The sequence below is a fragment of the Bos taurus genome, chromosome 2, assembly GCF_002263795.3.
Source record: "Bos taurus isolate L1 Dominette 01449 registration number 42190680 breed Hereford chromosome 2, ARS-UCD2.0, whole genome shotgun sequence".
NCBI classification, from domain to species: domain Eukaryota; kingdom Metazoa; phylum Chordata; class Mammalia; order Artiodactyla; family Bovidae; genus Bos; species Bos taurus.
This window is the reverse complement of record NC_037329.1, coordinates 67,343,590-67,367,533: the sequence shown is the minus strand read 5'-3', so window position 1 is coordinate 67,367,533 and position 23,944 is coordinate 67,343,590. Positions and strand designations below refer to the sequence as shown.

Here is a 23,944-nt window from a genome sequence, read left to right as displayed (position 1 = left end):
AGAGACTTTCCTGGTGGCCCAGTGGTTAAGAATTCACCTGCCAATGCAGGGGACACGGATTTGAACCCACATTTGGGAAGATTACACAGGCCACAGAGAAACTAAGTTCAAGTATCAACACAACAACTAAGGCCAGGCGCTGGAGCCTGAGTACTGCAGCTACTAAAGCCCGGTGCCCTGGAGCCCACGCTCTGGTAAAAGAGAAGCCACCACAGTGAGAAGCTCATACACTACAACAGAGAGTAGCCTCTGCTCGCTGCAACTAGAGAAAGCCTGTGAGCGGCAACAAAGACCCAGCACAGCGAAAATAAAAAATAAATATATTACTTAATTAAAAATGGAAAAATAAATAATAGATACTGTTCCATGCTGTTTATTAAGCTTTTTCAGGAATGTTAGCATTATCTCCCTCAAGGAAATCCATATTTTAGAAAGTGAGAAATATGCTTCATATTTCCTTGGCATTCCACAAGTATTAATACAATTACACATTGCATTCAGAGTACCTGTTCTTCTAATATCTGTGAAATGACTGATTCATTTAAAAACAGAAATGTCATTGTTATTTAGTTAATAGCCTAATTGCTAAAGTACATGAGCTGTTTGGTTTAGTCTAACAGATATATACATATGCAATCACTTCATGATTTCAACAACCACTTCTCTCTTATTAAATAAAAACACCAAACAACAAAATTTTTAGTTCATCTCTTCCACCTGACCACTCTGTTATAAACATGAAGACCAGATGTTTATTGCAAATGTACCAGTAGGAATAAATACAAAAAGTATCTGATAATTTGCTTATTTCTTTAACTTGTACAGAAGGTCTTCTGAGGCCTTGTACTATGTCTGTACCATATTAACACATTTAATAGGAAATACATTGAACCTTTATCTAAAACAGTAAGCAAATAACTGTATACTATTTTTCAGTGGTGTTTGATAGCTAGATTTTGAACATTTGAAATAGTTAATTAACTATCACTTACTCATTAGGTAATCACAGCTAAATATAACCTTAAGATGGTGTGCTTAGTCACTCAATCATGTTATGTCTGACTCTTTGCAACCCCATGGATTATAGCTCGCCAGGCTCCTCTGTCCATGTGTATTCCTCAGGTAAGAATACTGGGGTGGGTTTCCATGCAAATCTAAACAAAGAGGTCTTAATTTACCCCAAAGTTCATATACATTTATAAGAACAAAATACATTCAGTTGTTTATTTGATCATTGCTAGGCCAAACAATGATTCAGGAGAAGAGGAATGATATTGACAGAATGCAAAATTATAAAGGTAAAACACAGCAACCTCAACAAAAGGCCAGTTTTACAAAACCTGTCTTCTACTTGATTTGCAAAATCACAATTAAAAGCAAGTCAGGAAGAATGAGAAGTAAATGGAGAGAAAAAGTTATAATGATCTGGGTTATACTAACTTTTTTAAAAAATTGGCCTTTTTATGTTTAAACTGACATAGAAAATACTGGAATAAATATTCATTCAAAAATAATATTCTTAGAAATATTTATAAAAAAAAAGAAATATTTATTCATTTACTAAAAAGGATCAATGGGGAAGAAACAAAGCAAATGGTCACATGAGTATTTCCTATCAACAGATCTCCTGATTCGACATAATATACTAGCCCTAACGAAGAACTGATGCTTTTGAACTGTGGTGTTGGAGAAGACTCTTGAGAGTCCCTTGGACTACAAGGAGATCCAACCAGTCCATTCTGAAGGAGATCAGCCCTGGGATTTCTTTGGAAGGACTGATGATAAAGCTGAAACTCCAGTACTTTGGCCACCTTATGCGAAGAGTTGACTCATTGGAAAAGACTCTGATGCTGGGAGGGATTGGGGGCAGGAGGAGAAGGGGACGACAGAGGATGAGATGGCTGGATGGCATCACTGACTCGATGGACATGAGTCTGAGTGAACTCTGGGAGTTGGTGATGGACAGGGAGGCCTGGCGTACTACGATTCATAGGGTTGCAAAGAGTTGGACACGACTGAGCGACTGAACTGAACTGAACGTCACCTGAAAAGTTTTGCAAGTACTGAAGCTAAAACAAAAGGCCATTAGGTATACTTTGAGAGCATTCTAAACAACACCGAAATGATTAAAGTAATTAATTATTCATTACTTACAAAAGTAGTGTTTTCCAATAATAATGTGGTAGTATTTGTTTCTATATTCAGTTTAATGACATGTCCATTCTCGCTTTTATACACCACATCTGTATCTGCAACAACAAAGATATGAACAATTGACAAACACATTGACTAGGTAATATAATGGCTATAGAGAAGATAATGTGCATAATAAACAGGCTCATTGGAACAATGACTGTTAGCCTTTAATAACCTGAGCAGATCTCTACACTTGGGTCATATTAATCCTCTTCAGTGATCAGGAAGCCTGTCTAGCCTATGGCCTATTGTGCAAAGAAAACAGGGTTAGTGAGAGGGTCACTGAGATTCTTGGCTCAACAAATGAAAAGTAATTAAAATATGGGCAACCTGCTGCCCATTCTGAGCTTAGAAAGAAGAGACAAAGAGAAGCACCTCCCATTTCTGAAGCTGTTACCGATTAGTGATGTAGTTAAACTTTAACGAGGCTGCCCCTGAAACATAACTAGACATATTTCTGAGACTGTCATTATGAACCACATTCATGCAAATTTTTTCATGTATCCAGTACTGCCACCACTCAATTTCTACTCAACTTCTTTTTCCCTTGGGATTCGAATTATGCCTCTGATATTTTGCCTGGGTTGTCTGATCAAAGGTCAAAATCTCTGAGACTGGTACGATGCCAACCATTGTATCCACTTTGTCAACTTTAAAGAGAATGCTGTCCTCAATTTAAATAGCTGCATTTAGTTTGGAGAACTGATAATGTTATATAATTTTGTGTTTAATTCAGCCACATTAACCAGGAAATTAAACCATTTTAAGAACTCTACACCTGAAAATATCAACTTGAGAAAAATTGCCAGGAAGAGTACTCAGAAGTTAAGAAAAGAAAGATATCTATATTCACATAAAAGATATATAAATTATATATAATATATACATATATATGTAATTAGATAAAAGGAAAGATACCCAAACAAAAGTAGTCTTGTCTTTTTTTTTTTTTTGCATGAGCATAACCTCCTTTTCAGTTTTACTGTTCTAAACTTCTCCATGGTATTACACTTCCCTAACCCTATGTACTTCACTAACCCTATGTACTGAGCACCAAAGAATTGATGCTTTTGAACTGTGGTGTTGGAGAAGACTCTTGAGAGTCCCTTGGACTGCAAGGAGATCCAACCAGTCCATTCTAAAGGAGATCAGCCCTGGGTGTTCTTTGGAAGGAATGATGCTAAAGCTGAAACTGCAGTACTTTGGCCACCTCATGTGAAGAGTTGATTCATTGGAAAAGACTTTGAAGCTGGGAGGGATTGGAGGCAGGAGGAGAAGGGGATGACAGAGGATGAGATGGCTGGATGGCATCACCGACTCAATGGACGTGAGTCTGAGTGAACTCTGGGAGTTGGTGATGGACAGGGAGGCCTGGCGTGCTGCAATTCATGGGGTCGCAAAGAGTTGGACACGACTGAGCAACTGAACTGAAATGAATTGAACCCTATGTACAGTCTTGAAAAAAAAAAAGGCAATATTGAGAGGGATTGGACCTATTATTCACAGTAAGTAAAGTTATATAAGTTACATATAACTTATATAACCCAATGGTCATCATCCATATACTGGCAGTAAATAAATACTACATGTTGGATTGTCAAGAATATGTGCAAATGCCTGACATTTTGACAGAGCAAGGTTTTCTGACTGTTCTCTAGTTATTGCAACCTTATAAATAGTAACACCTAGAAGTTATGATGAGAAGCAATTAATACTAGCAAAAATCAAGTTTGTTTTTCTTCAGCATTTCATTCAGAAGATCAAGAGCCCAATATGACTCTCCTACTAGAGTCAGGGATGACACAGAGGTCGATGATTCTTCTTGACTTCAATCAAATGGGGACAGGGACACGTTGGAAAGACACAGAAAGGGAAAGATGGAAAGACATGGGCCACAGAAAAAGACAAAGTGTTTTAAGACAGAAGAAGAAGAGACAAAGATTTCCAAGTTACTATCTGAACTGTACTTAGATGTACTGAAAGATAAACCTATGAGATCTTTAAAATAAGGTCTTCTGTCACCTTCTCAATTTCTTCCATCACGTACAAAAAAATTTAGGTTCTTTTCATTATGAACTTTACTTGCTGACCTTTCTCATGATGTAAAAAAATAACAGGTTTTACACACATAAATATTTTATATTTATATTCTTTCCCTCTCTTCCTTTTCCTTTCTATCTCATAGTTATGGGCACAGGCTCAACAGCAACCCTGGTCACCTGTGCTACTCATTCAGTCTTGCCAGCTGACTCTGGTCTCCTGTCTTATAGCTCTCAATCAATGCTTACTTGAATCAATAGTCCAACCTCAATAAACTCACTTCATGGCAAATAGATGGGGAAACAGTGGAAACAGTGTCAGGCTTTATTTTTGGGGCTCCAAAATCACTGCAGATGGTGATTGCAGCCATGAAATTAAAAGACGCTTACTCCTTGGAAGGAAAGTTATGTCCAACCTAGATAGCATATTCAAAAGCAGAGACATTATTTTGCCAACAAAGGTTCGTCTAGTCAAGGCTATGGTTTTTCCTGTAATCATGTATGGATGTGAGAGTTGGACTGTGAAGAAGGCTGAGTGCTGAAGAATTGATGCTTTTGAACTGTGGTGTTGGAGAAGACTCTTGAGAGTCCCTTGGACTGCAAGGAGATCCAACCAGTCCATTCTGAAGGAGATCAGCCCTGGGATTTCTTTGGAAGGAATGATGCTAAAGCTGAAACTCCAGTACTTTGGCCACCTCATGCGAAGAGTTGACTCATTGGAAAAGACTGATGCTGGGAGGGATTGGGGGCAGGAGGAGAAGGGGACGACAGAGGATGAGATGGCTGGATGGCATCACTGACTCAATGGACGTGAGTCTGAGTGAACTCTGGGAGTTGGTGATGGACAGGGAGGCCTGGCGTGCTGCAATTCATGGGGTCGCAAAGAGTCGGGCATGACTGAGCGACTGCACTGAACTGAACTGAAAAGTTCAGAGAGCATGAACAGTGATTCTTCTTCAATGGAAGTGACAAAGTAGTACATGTCATTATTGTCTCTCGTTGTAAGAGGAAACCCTCAGCAGGTGATGGATTATATTGGGGTGGGGGAAGAAACATTCATTTTTATAATATTTCCCTTAGAATCAGAATAGAAGTAAATGGAGCTTGTTTGAGAAGATAAAGACTACACTTAATATTTTTAAAGTAAATTAATTGGATAATCATTTAGACTTGAAAAACATCTGTAGAGATTTGTGTTTATAAATGCCTTTGAATCTGCACTCCTGCAAATTTTACTAGTGGACTTTCAGTGTTGTATTAGTAGAAGAAACCTTTCTTTTTTAAAATTTAACTGTAACTCTCTAGGTTAACATTTGAAACAGATTTCTGCATGAATTATTTTAAAAGCATCTAACATCTGCCTTTATTAATTCTCTTTAATTTTTTTCTGGTCTTTAAATCTGATCTTCTGGGTGTCATATTTATGCTACTTTACTATTTGATTTATAATCACTAGTGGAATCTCCTAGTTTTGAAACTCCTATTATAGCATTAATAAATTACTTTCTGGAATTTATTTTACAAGTGTCACTTCATATTTTCTTTAGTATTAAGTAATGAAATATGAGTGAATTAGATCAATGAGTAAAGTGTTTTAACACAAGAAGATCAAGGTGAGTGTACTTGAAAAATTCTTAAAACACTGTATTAGACATGTCTATACAGTACTTTGATTAAATAATCTTTCTTCCTTTTCAGCTCATTGAAAGTTAAGAGTCAATTATCCTGAAGACACATTCAATTCAGTCATGCTTTTATTTTTAAATGAAAAGACATGACAAGAGAGAATCACTGTCTAGCTTTTTCATCCTGAGCTATATGAATGTGTTTTTTGTATCTGCCCCACCCCCAAATTCTTGTCATTCTAATTCCTTTTTCTACAATTTGTAGCAAAAGGAAAAAATAGTACTATATCCTAAATTTAAGTTCTTTCAGGTAAAGGTAAGCTTTTAGTTTATACCTAGTCCACACAAAGCAGGTAGTAATGCAATTCATATTATAGTTCAGTTCTCAAATTGCTATTGAAATTTAGAACTGAGGCCTCTGCATTCACCCAGACTGTCAGGATCTACATCCACAAGATTTTACTTTTAGAGCTTGCAAGTTTTAGCCCATGAATATAAGACTGTAAATTAGTACAAAAGTTAATTTTGTTTCAGAAACTTTCTTAAAAGTAATGTATCTGAACCATAAGCTCCCAAATCTGAGCAAATTATCAACTGTTAATTCAGTCCCTGATACCGGGAAAGACTGAGGGCAGAAAAAGAAGAGAGCAACAGAGGATGAGATGGTTGGATGGCATCACAGATTCAATGGACATGAACTTGGGCAAACTCTGGGAGATAGTGAGAGATAAAGGGGCCTGGTCTGTTGCAGTCCATGGGGCCACAGAGTTGGACACAACTTAGTGACTGAACAACCATAATTCTTATTAGTAACTGTTTCTCTAAGAGTCACTTCAAGATATTTGTCTCTCAGTGTCAATCTACCTAGGCCGTTACATCATGAAATGCACACCTCTTCAATCAGATCCTCACACTGGAAAAGCTGTCTTAACAATTCACTTCTAGATTTCCAGCCCTATACATAACCCCCATCCCATCCTACCCTACCAATCCCTCCTTCTGGACATTCTAAGACAGTCAAAATATTGCCCTCCCTGACTAAAATAGGTAATAAACTCAGCTTCGCATAACAGGTTATTCTGGGTGTTGACAGCTGATGAAATTCACTTTCCCTGAATATCTATATAAAGTCACCTTATTTTTTAATGTTATTATTGATAATTATGCATTTAATTTTAACATGATAATTTGCTTTTAATGTTTCAAAATTAAATCTATCATCCATCATCCATCTGTGGAGAGAATTTTCAAAAAGTGGAAAAAAATCTTGACAAATTGATGGCTTGAAACATTTTAATCCAAATGTGATTTTTGCCCTAAAAATCTATTTTTTAACATATCTCAAAGAAAAATTCTATGGCATCTTTTTTTTTTTAATTCACACTCAATCAAATTGAAAAAATTAGAAAAAAAGAACAGTAAAACAAAATAATGAAATAATAATCACTGAAAATGTTCAAATAAATTCAGGAAGAATATGTTAAATATCAAAATAAGATTTAATCATTATTTAAAGATATCAATAGTAAATCTAGACTATTGAATTAATCATAACTGAAACACAATAGGCCCTAAACCATCTCTCCTAAAACACTGCTCATATCTGTAGAAATTTTCCTCACTTTTTAAAGACCCCCAGCTTCATATATTCACCTGTGAACATTCAGGCCATCAGAAATGGCTTATTGTCCTTTTTGTCTACCTCAAAATATCATTCCATATACATTCTTCTCTTTCCTCAGACTTCTAGAAAGAGATGCTCTTTCTTATTTCAAAAGCTAAAAAAAAAAAAAAAAATACAGCTGTTTTTTAACCAAATTGAATATGTTCCATAATTTTAAATATCTTTTTTTAAATTTTATTTTATTTTTAAACTTTACATAATTGTATTAGTTTTGCCAAATATCAAAATGAATCCGCCACAGGTATACATCTTGCCAGTTACTTGTATTTTTCATGGTGTATATATTTCTTCTCTATATTAGAAATTAATAATAATAATCACTATCATTCAGCTCTTTGCTCTTTTCCAGGCTTTTGTCCTTTCAAAATAAGCCTCAATAAATCTTCTGTACAAGGGGTTTCAGACTTATCCTGTGTGCCCACCATACATGTAATTCTCCGTATCTTTCTGAAGCAGTTTCAGCCCTCGTTCCCCTCAAATAACAAGCTGCCAACATCAAAACTGACCTGGGATGACCAAATCCAATGTGCTTTCCCCCCATGCTTATCCCCACCTTACTCAGCTTTGCATTGTGTGACACTTAAAATGAGCAGAAGGATTCTTAAATCCTCTTTTGCCTTTGAACCATTATCTTGGCCTGGAATCCTTTCTTGGAACTGGAGGAATCAACCTACCTGACTTCAGGCTCTATTACAAAGCCACAGGTATCAAGACAGTATGGTACTGGCACAAAGACAGAAATATAGATCAATGGAACAAAATAGAAAGCCCAGAGATAAATCCACGCACATATGGACACCTTATCTTTGACAAAGGAGGCAAGAATATACAATGGATTAAAGACAATCCCTTTAACAAGTGGTGCTGGGAAATCTGGTCAACCACTTGTAAAAGAATGAAACTAGAACACTTTCTAACACCTTACACAAAAATAAACTCAAAATGGATTAAAGATCTCAATGTAGGACCAGAAACTATAAAACTCCTAGAGGAGAACATAGGCAAAACACTCTCTGACATACATCACAGAAGGATCCTCTATGACCCACCTCCCAGAATATTGGAAATAAAAGCAAAAATAAACAAATGGGACCTAATTAACCTTAAAGGCTTCTGCACATCAAAGGACACTATTAGCAAGGTGAAAAGACAGCCTTCAGAATGGGAGAAAATAATAGCAAATGAAGCAACTGACAAACAACTAATCTCAAAAATATACAAGCAACTCCTACAGCTCAAGTCCAGAAAAATAAATGACCCAATCAAAAAATGGGCCAAAGAACTAAATAGACATTTCTCCAAAGAAGACATACAGATGGCTAACAAACACATGAAAAGATGCTCAACATCACTCATTATCAGAGAAATGCAAATCAAAACCACTATGAGGTGCCATTTCACACCAGTCAGAATGGCTGCGATCCAAAACTCTACAAATAATAAATGCTGGAGAGGGTGTGGAGAAAAGGGAACCCTCTTACACTGTTGGTGGGAATGCAAACTAGTACAGCCACTATGGAGAACAGTGTGGAGATTCCTTAAAAAACTGGAAATAGAACTGCCTTATGATCCAGCAATCCCACTGCTAGGCATATACACTGAGGAAACCAGAAGGGAAAGAGACACATGTACCCCAGTGTTCATCGCAGCACTGTTTATAATAGCCAGGACATGGAAGCAACCTAGATGCCCATCAGCAGATGAATGGATAAGAAAGCAGTGGTACATATACACAATAGAGTATTACTCAGCCATTAAAAAGAATACATTAGAATCAGTTCTAATGAGGTGGATGAAACTGGAGCCTATTATACAGAGTGAAGTAAGCCAGAAGGAAAAACACCAATACAGTATACTAACACATATATATGGAATTTAGAAAGATGGTAACAATAACCCTGTGAACGAGACAGCAAAAGAGACACTGATGTATAGAACAGTCTTATGGACTCTGTGGGAGAGGGAGAGGGTGGGAAGATTTGGGAGAATGGCATTGAAACATGTAAAATATCATGTATGACACGAGATGCCAGTCCAGGTTCAATGCACGATACTGGACGCTTGGGGCTAGTGCACTGGGACGACCCAGAGGGATGGTATGGGGAGGGAGGAGGGAGGAGGGTTCAGGATGGGGAACACATGTATACCTGTGGTGGATTCATTTTGATATTTGGCAAAACTAATACAATTATGTAAAGTTTAAAAATTAAAAAAAAAAAAAGTCTACACATTCTACTCAAACAGTTGTTGTCTAAACAAAGACACCCTGCAAAGCTCAACTCTGAGCTCTTTTTTTCCCAATTGCTATTCTCTGAGTGGTCATTTCTACTTCTCGCTCAGCCACTAAGTCATATCCCATTCTTTGTAATCCCATAGCAGGCCAGGCTCCTCTGTGCATGAGATTTCCCAGGCAAGACTACTGGAGTGGGTTGCCGTTTCCTCCTCCAGGGGATTTTCTGGACCCAGGGATCATATCTCCTACAGCCCCTGAATTGACAGGCAGATTCTTGACCACTGAGCTATTTGGGAAACCTCAAAACCTCCAAAATTGATTTTTTAAACTTTTGAGCCCTGACCTCTCCTGTATGTTGGCTTTATATTTCCATTTCTATGCTAGATGACATACATGTCTTGCAGATACATAAAACATAGCAGACATATATATATTTATGTATCTATGTATGTATGCATATGTATATACACATATAAGTTCATTACATCTTCTCTTTCTCTTCTACTCCTATATTAATATTATGCCTTATGACCTCTCATTTGGAGGATTGCTTTAGTTTTTTCAGTGTTCTTTATGCCTGTAGTTTATTCCCATAACATAGTATAACATCCTAAAGAACACTTGGAATTCTCTCATATGCTTGGAAAACAGTCACTGCACTCAGGTTACTCACTGAGTGGCTTCAGCATATATTTCCCTATTTATTATCTCCTGATCTCTATTTTTAAAAAAAGCCCTAATCATCTATTGTTGAGAGTTGTCCAGAAGTCTTTTTTCACTCCCACTCTATTTTGCTTATGATATCCAGTATTCAAAGACCAAGTCCTGTCCAGAATTTTCATCTTTCCCAAAGCATTGTTAGATTCTCAGCACTTCTAACGTCTTTACTCTGTATGTCTCTTTTCTGCACTTCTACATGAATCATTTAATATTTAATCATATAATTTCTTTCAAATATTTCTACTATCTATTTTTATTCAATATCAATGTGTTTATTTTGGGTTTTCAGTTACTTTACAAATTCCAGAAACACTCTATCTCTTGTTCCTTTCAAAAGTGAAACTGCATACACACATATTCCACAGTGTATATTAACATGAACTTACTCTTCAAGTGTCTGCATTAATATGGCTTTAATATTTCATAACATTATTGCCAGGAAGATGGGGTTGCAAATACCCTCATCATTTTATTTTTTTCAGGAACTTTCTGAAAACCCATTTATTTGAAAAATAGATTACTCAACTAATGCTCACTAAAGTAAACATTTCTTTCTCAGAACAATACATAACTCAACCAAATGACTGCTTACTATTCAAGATCTTCTCCCAAGACCTCACCTTCTAAAATTCACTAGTCCCCAACATTTCCAACACAAAACTTCAACCAGTCCTAATCAATACTACTTATTGAAAGACCTGTAAAACCACATCCCCCCAAAACCTCATAAAAAACACCTCTCCTTTGCCACTCTGTTTGGAGAATATGCTGCCCACTTTCAAGTGGGCAAGAAAGTGATCTTTACCAAGTAAGCAACAAACTCATCTCTACTTCTTCATGTACATAAGGTTATTTTGGTGATACTTTGAGAGAACTAATATTCATCAGTTTATAATTTCTGTAGAGCAGAATAATATGGCATCCATCCCAATGAAGGATCTTAATGAATTTTTCCCTCTACTACAATATTCTTTTTAATATTTCTCAATTTAATTTATTTTTCAATTCAGTTCAGTCATTCAGTCGTGTCTGACTCTTTGTGACCCCATGAACCACAGCACGCCAGGCCTCCCTTTCCATCACCAACTCTTGGAGTCCACCCAAACCCATGTCCATTGAGTCAGGGATGCCATCAAACCATCTCATCCTCATCATCACCTTTTCCTCCTAGCCGTCAATATTTCCCAGCATCAGAGTCTTTTCCAGTGAGTCAGCTCTTCGCATTAGGTGGCCAAAGTATTGGAGTTTCAGCTTCAGCATCAGTCCTTCCAATGAACACCCAGGACTGATCTCCTTAGGATGGACTGGGTGGATCTCCTTGCAGTCCAAGGGACTCTCAAGAGTCTTCTCCAACACCACAGTTCAAAAGCATCAATTCTTTGGAGCTTAGCTTTCTTCACAGTCCAACTCTCACATTCATACATGACCACTGGAAAAACCATAGCCTTGACTAGATGGACCTTTGTTGTCAAAGTAATGTCTCTGCCTTTCAACATGCTATCTAGGTTGGTCATAACTTTCCTTCCAAGGAGTAAGCGTCTTTTACTTTCATGGCTGCAATCACCATCCATAGTGATTTTGGAGCCAAAAAACATAAAGTCAGCCACTGTTTCCACTGTTTCCCCATCTATTTGCCATGAAGTGATGGGACCAGATGCCATGATATTAGTTTTCTGAATGTTGAGCTTTAAGCCAACTTTTTCACTCTCCACTTTCACTTTCATCAAGAGGCTCTTTAGTTCCTTTTCACTTTCTGCCATAAGGGTGGTGTCATCTGCATATCTGAGGTTGTTGATATTTCTCCCAGCAATCTTGATTTCAGCTTGTGCTTCTTCCAGTCCAGCGTTTCTCATGATGTACTCTGCATAGAAGTTAAATAACCAGGGTGACAATATAGATCCTTGACATACTCTTTTTCCTATTTGGAACCAGTCTGTTGTTCCATGTCCAGCTCTAACTGTGGCTTCCTGACCTGCATATAGGTTTTTCAATAGGCAGGTCAGGTGGTCTGGTATTCCCATCTCTTTCAGAATTTTCCATAGTTTATTGTGATCCACACAGTCAAAGGCTTTGGTATAGTCAATAAAGCAGAAATAGATGTTTTTCTGGAACTTGCTTCCTTTTTCCATGATCCAGCGGATGTTGGCAATTTGATCTCTGGTTCCTCGACCTTTTTTAAAACCAGCTTGAACATCTGGAATTTCATGGTTCACGTATTGCTGAAGCCTGGCTTGGAGAATTTTGAGCATTACTTTACTACTGTGTGAGATGAGTGCAATTGTGTGGTAGTTTGAGCATTCTTTGGCATTGCCTTTCTTTGTGATTGGAATGAAAACTGACATTTTCCAGTCCTGTGGCCACTGATGAGTTTTCCAAATTTACTAACGTATTGAGTGAAGCACTTTCACAGCATCATCTTTCAGGATTTGAAATAGCTCAACTGGAATTCCATCACCTCCACTAGCTTTGTTCATAGTGATGCTTTCTAAGGCCCACTTGACTTCACATTCCAGGATGTCTGGCTCTAGGTGAGTGTGAGTGATCACACCATCATGATTATCTGTGTTGTGAAGATCTTTTTTGTACAGTTCTGTGTATTCTTGCCACCTTTTCTTAATATCTTCTGCTTCTGTTAGGTCCACACCATTTCTGTTCTTTTTTGAGCCCATTTTCACAGGAAATGATCCCTTGGTATCTCTAATTTTCTTGAACAGATCTCTAGTTTTTCCATTCTACTGTTTTCCTCTATTTCTTTGCACTGATTGCTGAGGAAGGCTTTCTTATCTTTCCTTGCTATTCTTTGGAACTCTGCATTAAAATGGGCATATCTTTCCTTTTCTCCTTTGCTTTTCACTTTTCTTTTCACAGCTATTTGTAAGGCCTCCTCAGACAGCCATTTTGCTTTTTTGCTTTTCTTTTTCTTGGGGATGGTCTTAATTCCTGTCTCCTGTACAATGTCATGAACCTCTGTCCATGGTGCATCATGCACTCTATCAGGTCTAGTCCCTTAAATCTATTTCTCACTTCCACTGTATATTCATAAGGGATTTGATTTAGGTCATATCTTAATGGTCTAGTGGTTTTCCCAACTTTCTTCAACTTAATCTGAATTTGACAATAAGGAGTTCATGATCCAATATTTTAGCCACCTGATGTGAAGGGCTGACTCATTTGAAAAGACCCTGATCCTGGGAAAGATTGAGGGCAGGAGGAGAAAGGGACGACAGAGGATGAGATGGTTGGATGGCATCACTGACTCAATGGACATGAGTTTGGGTGAACTCTGAGAGTCGGTGATGGACAGGGAGGCCTGGCGTGCTGCAGTTCATGGGGTGGAAAGAGTTAGACACGACGGAGTGACTGAACTCAACTAAACTGAAGTCAACATTAATCAATATAAGCCCTATGATACTGATTTAATTAAGATGTTAAATGAAATATTTGAAATATATATAAACTATACAGAGAGATACAGACAGAGATATTTTCTCTGTATGCTAGATCAGTGTTTGATAAACTCTGGCAGTTGATGTGGTCTAGATTTGGGGGCACCAAACTTTCCCCACAGTCATGATTACTCATTTACATGATTATTTATTATGTATTGTAACTGTATTTGCACTGCAATAGCAGATTTTAGTAGCTGCAACACACATTATATGACTCACAAAACCTAAAACATTTAGTCTCTGATAACTTTAAAGAAAAATCTGATGACTTCTGTGTTGTTTGTTTCATTCAAAGAACATATCTTTCACTTTACTTACCATATTTATAAATGTTAGATTAGTCCCTGATCATTGCAATGTCACTAGAAGAATTATTTTTGGATCCCCCAAATAACTATACACTTGAAAGAATTTTTGTTTCCCAATCTGCCATGAGAGGTATATTTACCTTAAAATTGGATCTGAATTCCTGTTAAGTAGGATAAAGACAAATGTAAAAAATAAATGTTATATTCCTAAAAGTTTGTAATCAGAATAAAAGCTGTCTTAATTTAAATGTTGTCATAATTCTGAGTAATCATCATTAATTCATATGGAAATGTCAATCCTATGAATGACACTTCCTGTGATAAAGAGCCCTTTACAGACTAGATGGAACCGTTGATGACCACTCAACTAAATGATGTTATTTTGATCTGTAGCTAAAATTTGAATAGCAGCATTTCTTATATGATCATTTCATTTTTTAGATTATTTGCAAAATAGTCACCTAAGAGAAAACTTAAATACTACTCTCCAGAATTTAAAATACGTCTTCCTACTAGAAGGTCTGTTTGCACAGCAGTAGCAAATAAATCAGAGAAGGCGATGGCACCCCACTCCAGTACTCTTGCCTGGAAAATCCCATGGACGGAGGAGCCTGGTGGGCTGCAGTCCATGGGGTCACGAAGAGTCAGACATGACTGAGCGACTTCCATGCATTGGAGAAGGAAATGTCAACCCACTCCGGTGTTCTTGCCTGGAGAATCCCAGGAATGGGGGAGCCTGGTGGGCTGCCGTCTATGGGGTCGCACAGAGTTGGACACGACTGAAGCGACTTAGCAGCAGCAGCAAATAAATACCACTTGTAAGTGTTTTTTAACTTTCTTCAGTTAAAATTTTCAAAAATAAAAACATAAATTAATAAAAAATAAAAATTTCAAAAATAACAACGGCTTTACCAAAGCTTTCTTAACGTCAAACACATATATCTCTCTTGAGTGGTCCCATCTACTGAAGTTTGAAAGCAAAAAGAAGACAGACTCATGTCTTCCCTTCACCAAGCATCTTACATGAAATATAAATGACAGCTAGGATCTGAAAGGTTTAGAAGTCTACACTACGATGACACATACAAAGAATAGAGCTTATTTTAAGGTAACATGTAAACTTAAAAATATAAAGATAAAATAACAGACTGTGAAAACACTTAAATCACTTCTCTCTTCTCTAATTTTGTTTTTGTTTTAGTCAGCCCCTGGGCTGGTGGTGGTGCTAGTGGTAAAGAATCCACCTACCAATGCAGCAGACATCAGAGACATGGGTCAATCCCTGGGTTGGAAAGATGCCCTGAAGGAGGGATCAGCACCCTACATTAGTATTCTTGTCAGAAGAATCCCATGGACAGAGGAACCTGGTAGGATACAGTCCATGGGGTCTCAGTCAAACATGACTGAGCATCTGAGCACAAAACTTCTCTCAATTTTTCCTTAGGCTAGAAAGAATAAACTGGGCTAACCACAGCCTCCAAATGTACATTTGTGGATGGGCAGTCACTAGCAATTCTATGCAAGAGAAAAGCCTTCTTTTAACAGGGTTCCATTCCTGTAAGGCACCTCACTGTATGAGAAGGTACCATCTGGCTCTCAACACATTGCCCTGTGATGATTTGTCTGTTGCTATGACTAATAAACTCTCTTTGTCTGTGATCCATAGGCTTCATGTATATATATATATATATATATATATATATGTGAGCTAACAAGCAGAGAAAAATTTCAGACAATTTAGTTACTGCTTTACAAGTTATCCTTCCTCAGTTCTAAACATCTCCTCCTTTTCTCTCAAGGTTTTAATTTTAATATTAATTTCAACATCATTAATAACACGGTCTCAAATTGCATAGTGACATTTAATTAACAATAATAAATCAAATAATCTACACCAAACTTGTAAATTAGAGACTCAAAATGAACATTAACTCTACACATCCAATTTGTGCTTGAATCTTACAACACTGACTGCCATTTAAAGCTCTGAAATCCACTATTTATATATACAGATAGATAGGTAGATTAGATAGATATCTATTTATACTTAGATATAAATATCTATATCTACATGTCTATATCTAAATATGTATATATTAACTACTTGGATCTTGTGTGACCAGTTCATGTACTTTAGTCAATTTCCATTAACAACTGACATTGTTCCACTGACAAACATGCTTACTCTCTACTATATTTGATAAGGTTATGTCCTTCTTATCAAGATACAGTATCTTAAAATGGGTCTTCCAGTTGAATGGACAGATGGATCTGTTACCTTTCCCTATCTAGTGCCAGCTTATCTCAGGCAGATTTTCATCCTATGAAAATGTTTTTCCAGTCATGTTTATTATTAAAACCCTCAAGATAACAAAAGAAAAAGACATACATTAAAGGCAGTAACTTTTTGCTTCTTTTCTGATTATAAAGTAATATTTACTCATTACAGAAAATTTGTATAATGATAATATACCAAGGAAAAATAACTGAAATTTTAATGTGTTTCCTTACAAAACTTGTAGTTGATATCTCAACATAAGTCAGGCCTTCCATCCCTTTTACTCCTCTTAAAATTGTAAATTAGGCATTATACCTTACCATTAAAAATTCTCCACTGGCTATTTCAAATGTTTAATAGTTTCAGTTCAAATGGACATTATATAAAGAAAAATAAATTAGGGCATCATAGTTGGAAATAAAGAAAAGAAAAAGCAAAAACATTTTAAAATACAATAAAGTAAATGTAGATATTTTAGCCCTGAACATAGTTTCACAAAATAGCACTGACGAATTTTTTTGTTGTACAACTAATTAATACATCTAAACAACAGATGCTGTGACTTTTCAAATGCATAACTACATACCTTTATCAATTTCTGCATTTTCAGTTAAATCTCTAGAGATTAAAATTGATCACTGCACTAAAGAAGCATATATTTGAACCATAAGGTAAGACTTAATTGAATAGGAAATTAATTTAGTGGAGTAAAATGGAAGTATTGCATTGCTTTTAACAGAAACAACTTTGAACAACACTGAAATAAGTAACTAGAACACTGCTTAAAAATTCACTTTCTGACAATCAGACTCTGGGAATATTAATGTAAGAAAATTGTTATTAATTCTATAGGCGGGTTTATAAAAAGAGGCAATAACCTTGGGCAATAAGTCTGGCTTTTAAGTTTGTTTGAAATAACTTCTCAAGCATATTTAGTTTTTTTTTTTTTTTAATAGTGTTAAAGTTCATTAGAAAAACTCAATTGATTAACAAAAAAGACTGATGAGTCCAACTTGTATAAAGGAGTTAATTATATTCTGTAATAAGCCTAAAGGTGATATTTACCTAATTATAAACAGCTCTTATACAAATTTATATTCTTATAAGAAAACATCAGATAAGAACACAGAAATATTTTATTGTTACCATTTTATACACCAGGGTAGGAACTGGGAGAAAAGTAGAGGCTTATTTCAGTTTCAAGTATTGGAAGCCCCAACCCTAATGGATTTAACTCAAAAAATAGAAGAAAAAAAAAAAACCTGTATTGTCTGTGACTTCAAGGTTTCTATTGCTGCAGAGGCTCAAATGATATCATCTAGGCATGGGTAGTATACTACAGTTTTGTTCTGTCTTTTTCAGATGGCTTCATTCTAATAGGCTTTCCCTTTATGATCCAAATATCAGTAAAATCTATTGCCTCTCACTTTCAAGGCCAACAGGAAAAATTAAGATTCTTCTTCTAGGATTCTCAATAAGAGATTCATTACCCCTTTGGTCCTCATTGGACCAGGGAAACATTCTTGCCTTGGGTTGTTAGGGGTGTGTGATGTACTAACAAGCATAGGACTAAATCTCATGTTCACTTCTACTGAAGTTTGGGTATGTACTTTTTTTTAAAGGAGAAATTGTTTTGTGGATGCCAGGAAAGGGTCAAGTCTGGATAAGTGAAACAGACAACAGATCTACTATACAGTGTATATGAATTGAGGTAAACATTTTATTTATGAAGGTATTTACAACAAAAACAATGCTTCTCCAAACTTACTATAAGAGGACATTTTATCATGCAGGAAAGTGCAGCACAGTTGATTATAAGTGTGTATGTGTGTGTGTGTGTATGTGTGTGTGTAAAACGGGTACTTGGTTGCAGAATAATGGGCCCATAAAAGGAAATATTTTTAGTAATTGTTAAAATTCTGAGAATATTTTCCAATTTACTTGGGGCCTTGCCATATTCCTAAGTCACACTTGCCTTAGAGGAAAATTATTTTGCCTGAAAGCATAAGACTGTTGTGGCCCACTGGGGAAGCTGGCCAGGATGATTGAATGGGTTTGCCAGGATGCATTCTACTGAGGGGGGGAAAAACATGTTGGCAGCAGATTGATCTGAGACTGCTGAGGAGATGTAGATGCATGTCCTGGAAGAATCACAAATCTCCATCAAAGTTTTATGTCTCCCGTTGAGTTGTTAAGAGACTTCAGATTTGCCAAACAATGGACTGAATTACAAATTAGTCTTTCCAATAAGGATAAAACCTAAACATACTATTTAAAATCAATCATTTAATGGTATAACACCACTGTGATGGTAATAATGCTTTTTATCACTGTAACTGTTTTCCTCAAACTACTGACCTCAACCCCAACTCTGAGCATGATTAACCAAATGTGAATGTTAAACACCATGGGTAAGTTCAAGGTCTGTTCCTTCAACAATCTTATTCAGCTATGAAATTAATATCAATATATAAAAATATGTGTGTATGTTATATATATATGGGTTTCCCTGATGGCTCAATGGTAAGAAATCCATCTGCAGTATAGGAGACATGGGTTTGATCCCTGGGTCAGGAAGATCCCCTGGAGAAGGGAATGGCAACCAACTCCAGTATTCTTGCCTGGGAAATCCCATAGAATATATGTATATATATATATACACATATATTCTAGGCATGCATATATGCATATATTTATGAAGTATGGTTTAGAGATTTGAGATAAAAACTGACTTTTTTACTTCCCAAGTATTTAATTTTTGGAGTGGTTATATTAGTTATCTGCAATTTACTGTTGTCATTAGAAATAAGAAAAAAAAAAGTCCCAATTAGGTATCTGAATGATATATGCAAAAAATTGCAATATCTTGTAGAGAGTTATGTGCCCAATAAGTGATCCTGACTTTGTTGATGATGGAGGTACCAAAACAAATTATGATGATTTGGCTAGCATTAAAAAGAATTCTCTACTTGACTTATATTCCATTCTTATCAGATATTGCTTAATCATTAAAAAGTACAGATACTCCTTCTAAAAGGAAATATTCATATTTTCTTATTTATCACATTACTTAGAATAGAACTGAATATATAGTTGGTATTTGTGTGTCTCACTGAATTAATGTCTAAATCTTTCCATTTTGTGCATTTATATAATCAGATACATTCTATGAGGACTATGCAAGAATAAAAAAGTTACAAGGGTTAATTTCTCACTGAATAATATAAGCTATAAAAGGATATTAAGGTCTAAAGCCAATGATGAGTGGAAACAACTCAATGTGATAAATTAATGAATAGATAAACAAAACGTGATATATTCATACAATGGAACATTGTCAATAAGGGAGCAGATGATACATGCTACAGGAGGGATGAAGCTTGAAAACAATCTAACTGAAAGAAGCTCTTCTAAAAGACCCACATATTGCATAATTCAATGTATAAGAAATGTCTGAACAGGAAAAGGCATAGTAATAGAAAGTAGATTACCGGTTGCCAGGGATGAAAGGGAAAAGAAAAGAGGAAATAACTACTAATGAGTATCAAGGGCAGTGAAAATATTTTAGAAATAGATAGGGGCAATGGTTGGATAATTCTATGAAGATATTAAAAGACAATGAAATGTATACTTTAAAGGTGTGAACTTTATGCTATATGAATTTTACCTTGATGGATTTATTAAAATAAATAAATCAGAAGAAAGGTAAAGAAGACCAAAGAATAGAAGACTGAAATGCTAAAAAAGTTTAAAAAATACATTTTTAGATTTATTTTGGCTATAAAAGTAAAACTGCTGGTGGAATAAAAAAGAAATATATGTGCTATTTACCTGATATTTGTTCCAACTATTCAAAAATAAAGCTAAACTCTTCATCATCTTCAAAACAAAAATGGTTTGTTTCTGTGTTCTGGTTGTAATCTGTAACTCATCATCTTCTTTACTTTGAACCTTCTCACCCTTACTTCTATTAACACAAGCTCTACACATAGTAGATCATGAATAAACTGAAAATTTAACATTAGACATACAGATTTATGAGAGTATTTAGTTGGTTTATCAGTAATTTTTACAGATTTTTTTTTAAATAAAAGTAGTCCTGAGAACAAAGTTGAGCTTTGAAGAAGAACTTCATTATGAAGCCAGGAAAATCACTATGAAGTCATAATTAAGTCAAGGGTGAGCAATACCTTAGGTATGTTGTGGCATTAAGTCATCTTCCCTACTACAGTTTCTAAGATGACCTCAGTTAAGTCTCTTGTGAAGGCACAAGGGTAACTGCTCCATTGGCTCCTTGGGGTGAGCACACTGATTACAGAATCACAACGGGAAAATGTGTGCAATGCAGAGACTTCTTGAACAAATATTTCCACACTTTATCTTCTAACACTGACACAATCAATGATTCACATTTCTCATCTTATTAAAGGAACTCTGGGTTTTCTTAAATTTTCTATTCCTTGTCATCCTTCCAAAAATGATTTGTTTCTAATACCCTACATCATTCAAGCCACCTGTTTGTACAGATGGCAGTTTGCTTGCTAACTTTTATACAAGAGCTAAAGATCTAGGCCTGACAAAACACAAGAGTTAACTGTCTCTTTGCTTTGTTTCTCCAAGTTTGAAGTGAAGGAATCAGAGAGAACATTTTACAAATAAAATAAGCATTTTATATCACCTTTTTTGTGTCCCATGATCTTTTAGAAAACATGAGATTCCTTGCATTGGAAATAATGTTTCTGCTTCAAAAAGATGAACCTTCCTGTCCTCTTCCTAATATGACATTTTTCACATCATTAAGCAGATAAGAGCCCCATCTGCAAATCCTGCCCCAAATCACCTGCATTTCATCCTCATAACATTTGCCCTGGTACACAGCTGGAAGCACAAATACGACAAGCTAGTAGATGACTATGTTTACAGATAAAACAAAAAAAATGCAGTTTTTTAGTGTATGGTTAGAGTAATCAAACAACTATTTGTCAAGTGTTTACCATGTTTCTTGGAAATATGAAGGGGAGAAAATGGCAACTAAAATTCAGTCAGTAAAATAAAAATAAAAAGTTATATGGCATATTGTTTGGTGCTTTTGTGGTTGAGTTTTAGGAGTTCTTTAAACATTCTGGATATCCCTTATCAGATACATGACTTTGAAATGTTTCTTCAATTCTGTGGACTGTCGTTTACTCTATTGTTTGTGTCTTTTGATGTAAACAATTTTTTTTAAGAGCCTCAAATTTTCTGTTTTTTCTTTTGTTTATCTGTGATTTTGGTGTCTTACAGACACACACACACACACACACTCGCACATGCATACACATAAATCATTGGCAAATGCAATGTTGTGAAGCCTTTCTGCTCTGTTTTCTTCCAAGATTTTTTAAAAGTGTTAAGTTTTCAATTTAAGTCATTGTTCCATTTTGAGTTAATTTTTATATATGTTTTCAGGTGAATGTCCAACTTCACTATTTTTGTGTGGCGATATGCAATCGCTCAGCATCATTTGTCAAAGAAAAAAAAAGTCCTTTCTCCAATGAATATTCTTAGAACTCTTGTCAAAAATCATGTGATCAATATGCTAAGGTTTATTTCTGGATTCCCTGTTTTATTCCATTGTTATAATGTATGTCTGTCATTGTGCCAGTATCACACTGTTTTGACTACCATAGCTTTATAGTCAGCTTTGAAATCAGGAAATCTGGGTCATCAAAATTTGTTCTCCTTTTTCTGGACCGTTTTGGCTATATACAGTCCCTTTGATTCCATGTGAAATTGAAAATGGGGTTTTCTATTCTGCAAAAAAGTTATTGCTGGAATTTTCATAGGGATTTCACTGAATCTGTAGATCCCTTTGGGTAGTACTTAAATCTTAACAATATCAAGTTTTCTAACTGCTAAATATGGTATATCTTTCCATTTATTCATATTTTCTTTAATTGCTTTAAGGTTCCATGATATTTCTTCTTTAAAGTCTGATAGAATTGACCATTGAAACAATTAGATTCAGGGTTTCTTTTGTTAGGAGATTTCCAGTTACAGGCTTGCTCTTACTGGTTTGTTTGTTTGTTTTTTCCTTCATCACTTACTGTTTTATTTTTCTAGGAATTTGTACATTATCCAAATAGCTGATGCTCTCACTATTCTCTGTAGAACCACTAGTAATGTCCCCACCTCCATTTTGATTTTAGAGATTTGAATGTTTTCTCTATATTTCTCTCTTTCTAACAGTCCAACTATTTAAAGATTTGTCCATTTTGTTGATATTTTTGAAGAATAAATTTTTGTTTCAATGTTTTAGTTTTTATATTATCTATTTTATCTCTGTTATTTTATTATCTCCTTCCTTCTAGCTTTTTGGGTTTAGTTTTTTCTTCTTTTTCTAGTTTATTAAGTTACAAAATCAGGATGTTGATCTGAAAGCTTTCTTCTTTCTTAATGTAACTGCTGACATTTATAAATTTCTCCCCAGCACTGCTTTCACTGTTCCCAAGATATTTTAGAGGTATTCTCATTTTAATTTATATCTAAGTTTATTTTACTTTCTCTTGTGATTTCTTCCTTGTTCCATTAATTTTTAAGAATGTGCTGTCTCATTTCCACAAATTTGTGAATTTTAAAGTGTTTCTTCTGTTATTGATTTTTTAACTTTATCCCATTGTGATCACAAAACATATTTTGTATGACATCTACATTTTAAAATCCATTGAGATTAAATTTGTGAACTAACATATGGCCTATTTTGAAAAATGCCCTATCTACATTTGAATAGAATGTCTGTTCCCTTATTTTTGGGTAGATTGTTCTCTCTGTTAGAGGTAGGTGGGTGACTATGTTGTTCTAGTATTCTATTTATTTATCTTCTAGTTTCTAGTTATTATTACAGAGATACCTAATTTCTTTTAATTCTATTTTTGCTTCATATATTTTGATTATTACATGTATAAATGTTTATAATTGTTATATCTTCTTGAATTGAGCCATCTGTTAATATATAATGTTGTCTTTTGCAAACTTTTTTGATTTAAAGTATATTTTAAATATTAGTAGAGTCACAGATGCTCTCTTTTGGTTACTATTTGCCATATCTTCTATCTTTTGGCTTTAACTTCTTCTTGTCTTTGTATTCAAAGTGAGTCTCCTATAGATAGAATTTACTGATTATATACTTTTATCCATTTTGATAATCTTGTCTTTAGGAATTTAATTGATTTACATTTAATTACTAATTGAAATTATAACATTTTTACTGATAAGCAAAGACCCCTGTCATTTTGTGTGTATTTGTGGTCTATGAGGCTCATTATTTTTGTTGTTCTTCATTTCCTGCATTAAACTTCTTTTGTGTTTAGTTGATATTTTATAGAGAAATATTTAAATATCTTTCTCATTTCCTTTTGCGTATATTCTATAGC

General features: G+C 35.3%; 1 protein-coding gene across 3 annotated transcripts in view; it reads right to left on the bottom strand.

Moving 5' to 3' along the window:
* Positions 1-23,944, bottom strand: part of DPP10 (dipeptidyl peptidase like 10) — a 1,635,137-nt gene that overhangs the window by 390,645 nt on the left and 1,220,548 nt on the right. For all 3 annotated transcript variants that reach the window (NM_001435101.1, NM_001078070.3, NM_001435102.1), the window contains exon 4: positions 2,155-2,249. In NM_001435101.1, the coding sequence (NP_001422030.1) occupies positions 2,155-2,249 (95 nt within the window). The remainder of the gene's footprint in view (positions 1-2,154; positions 2,250-23,944) is intronic.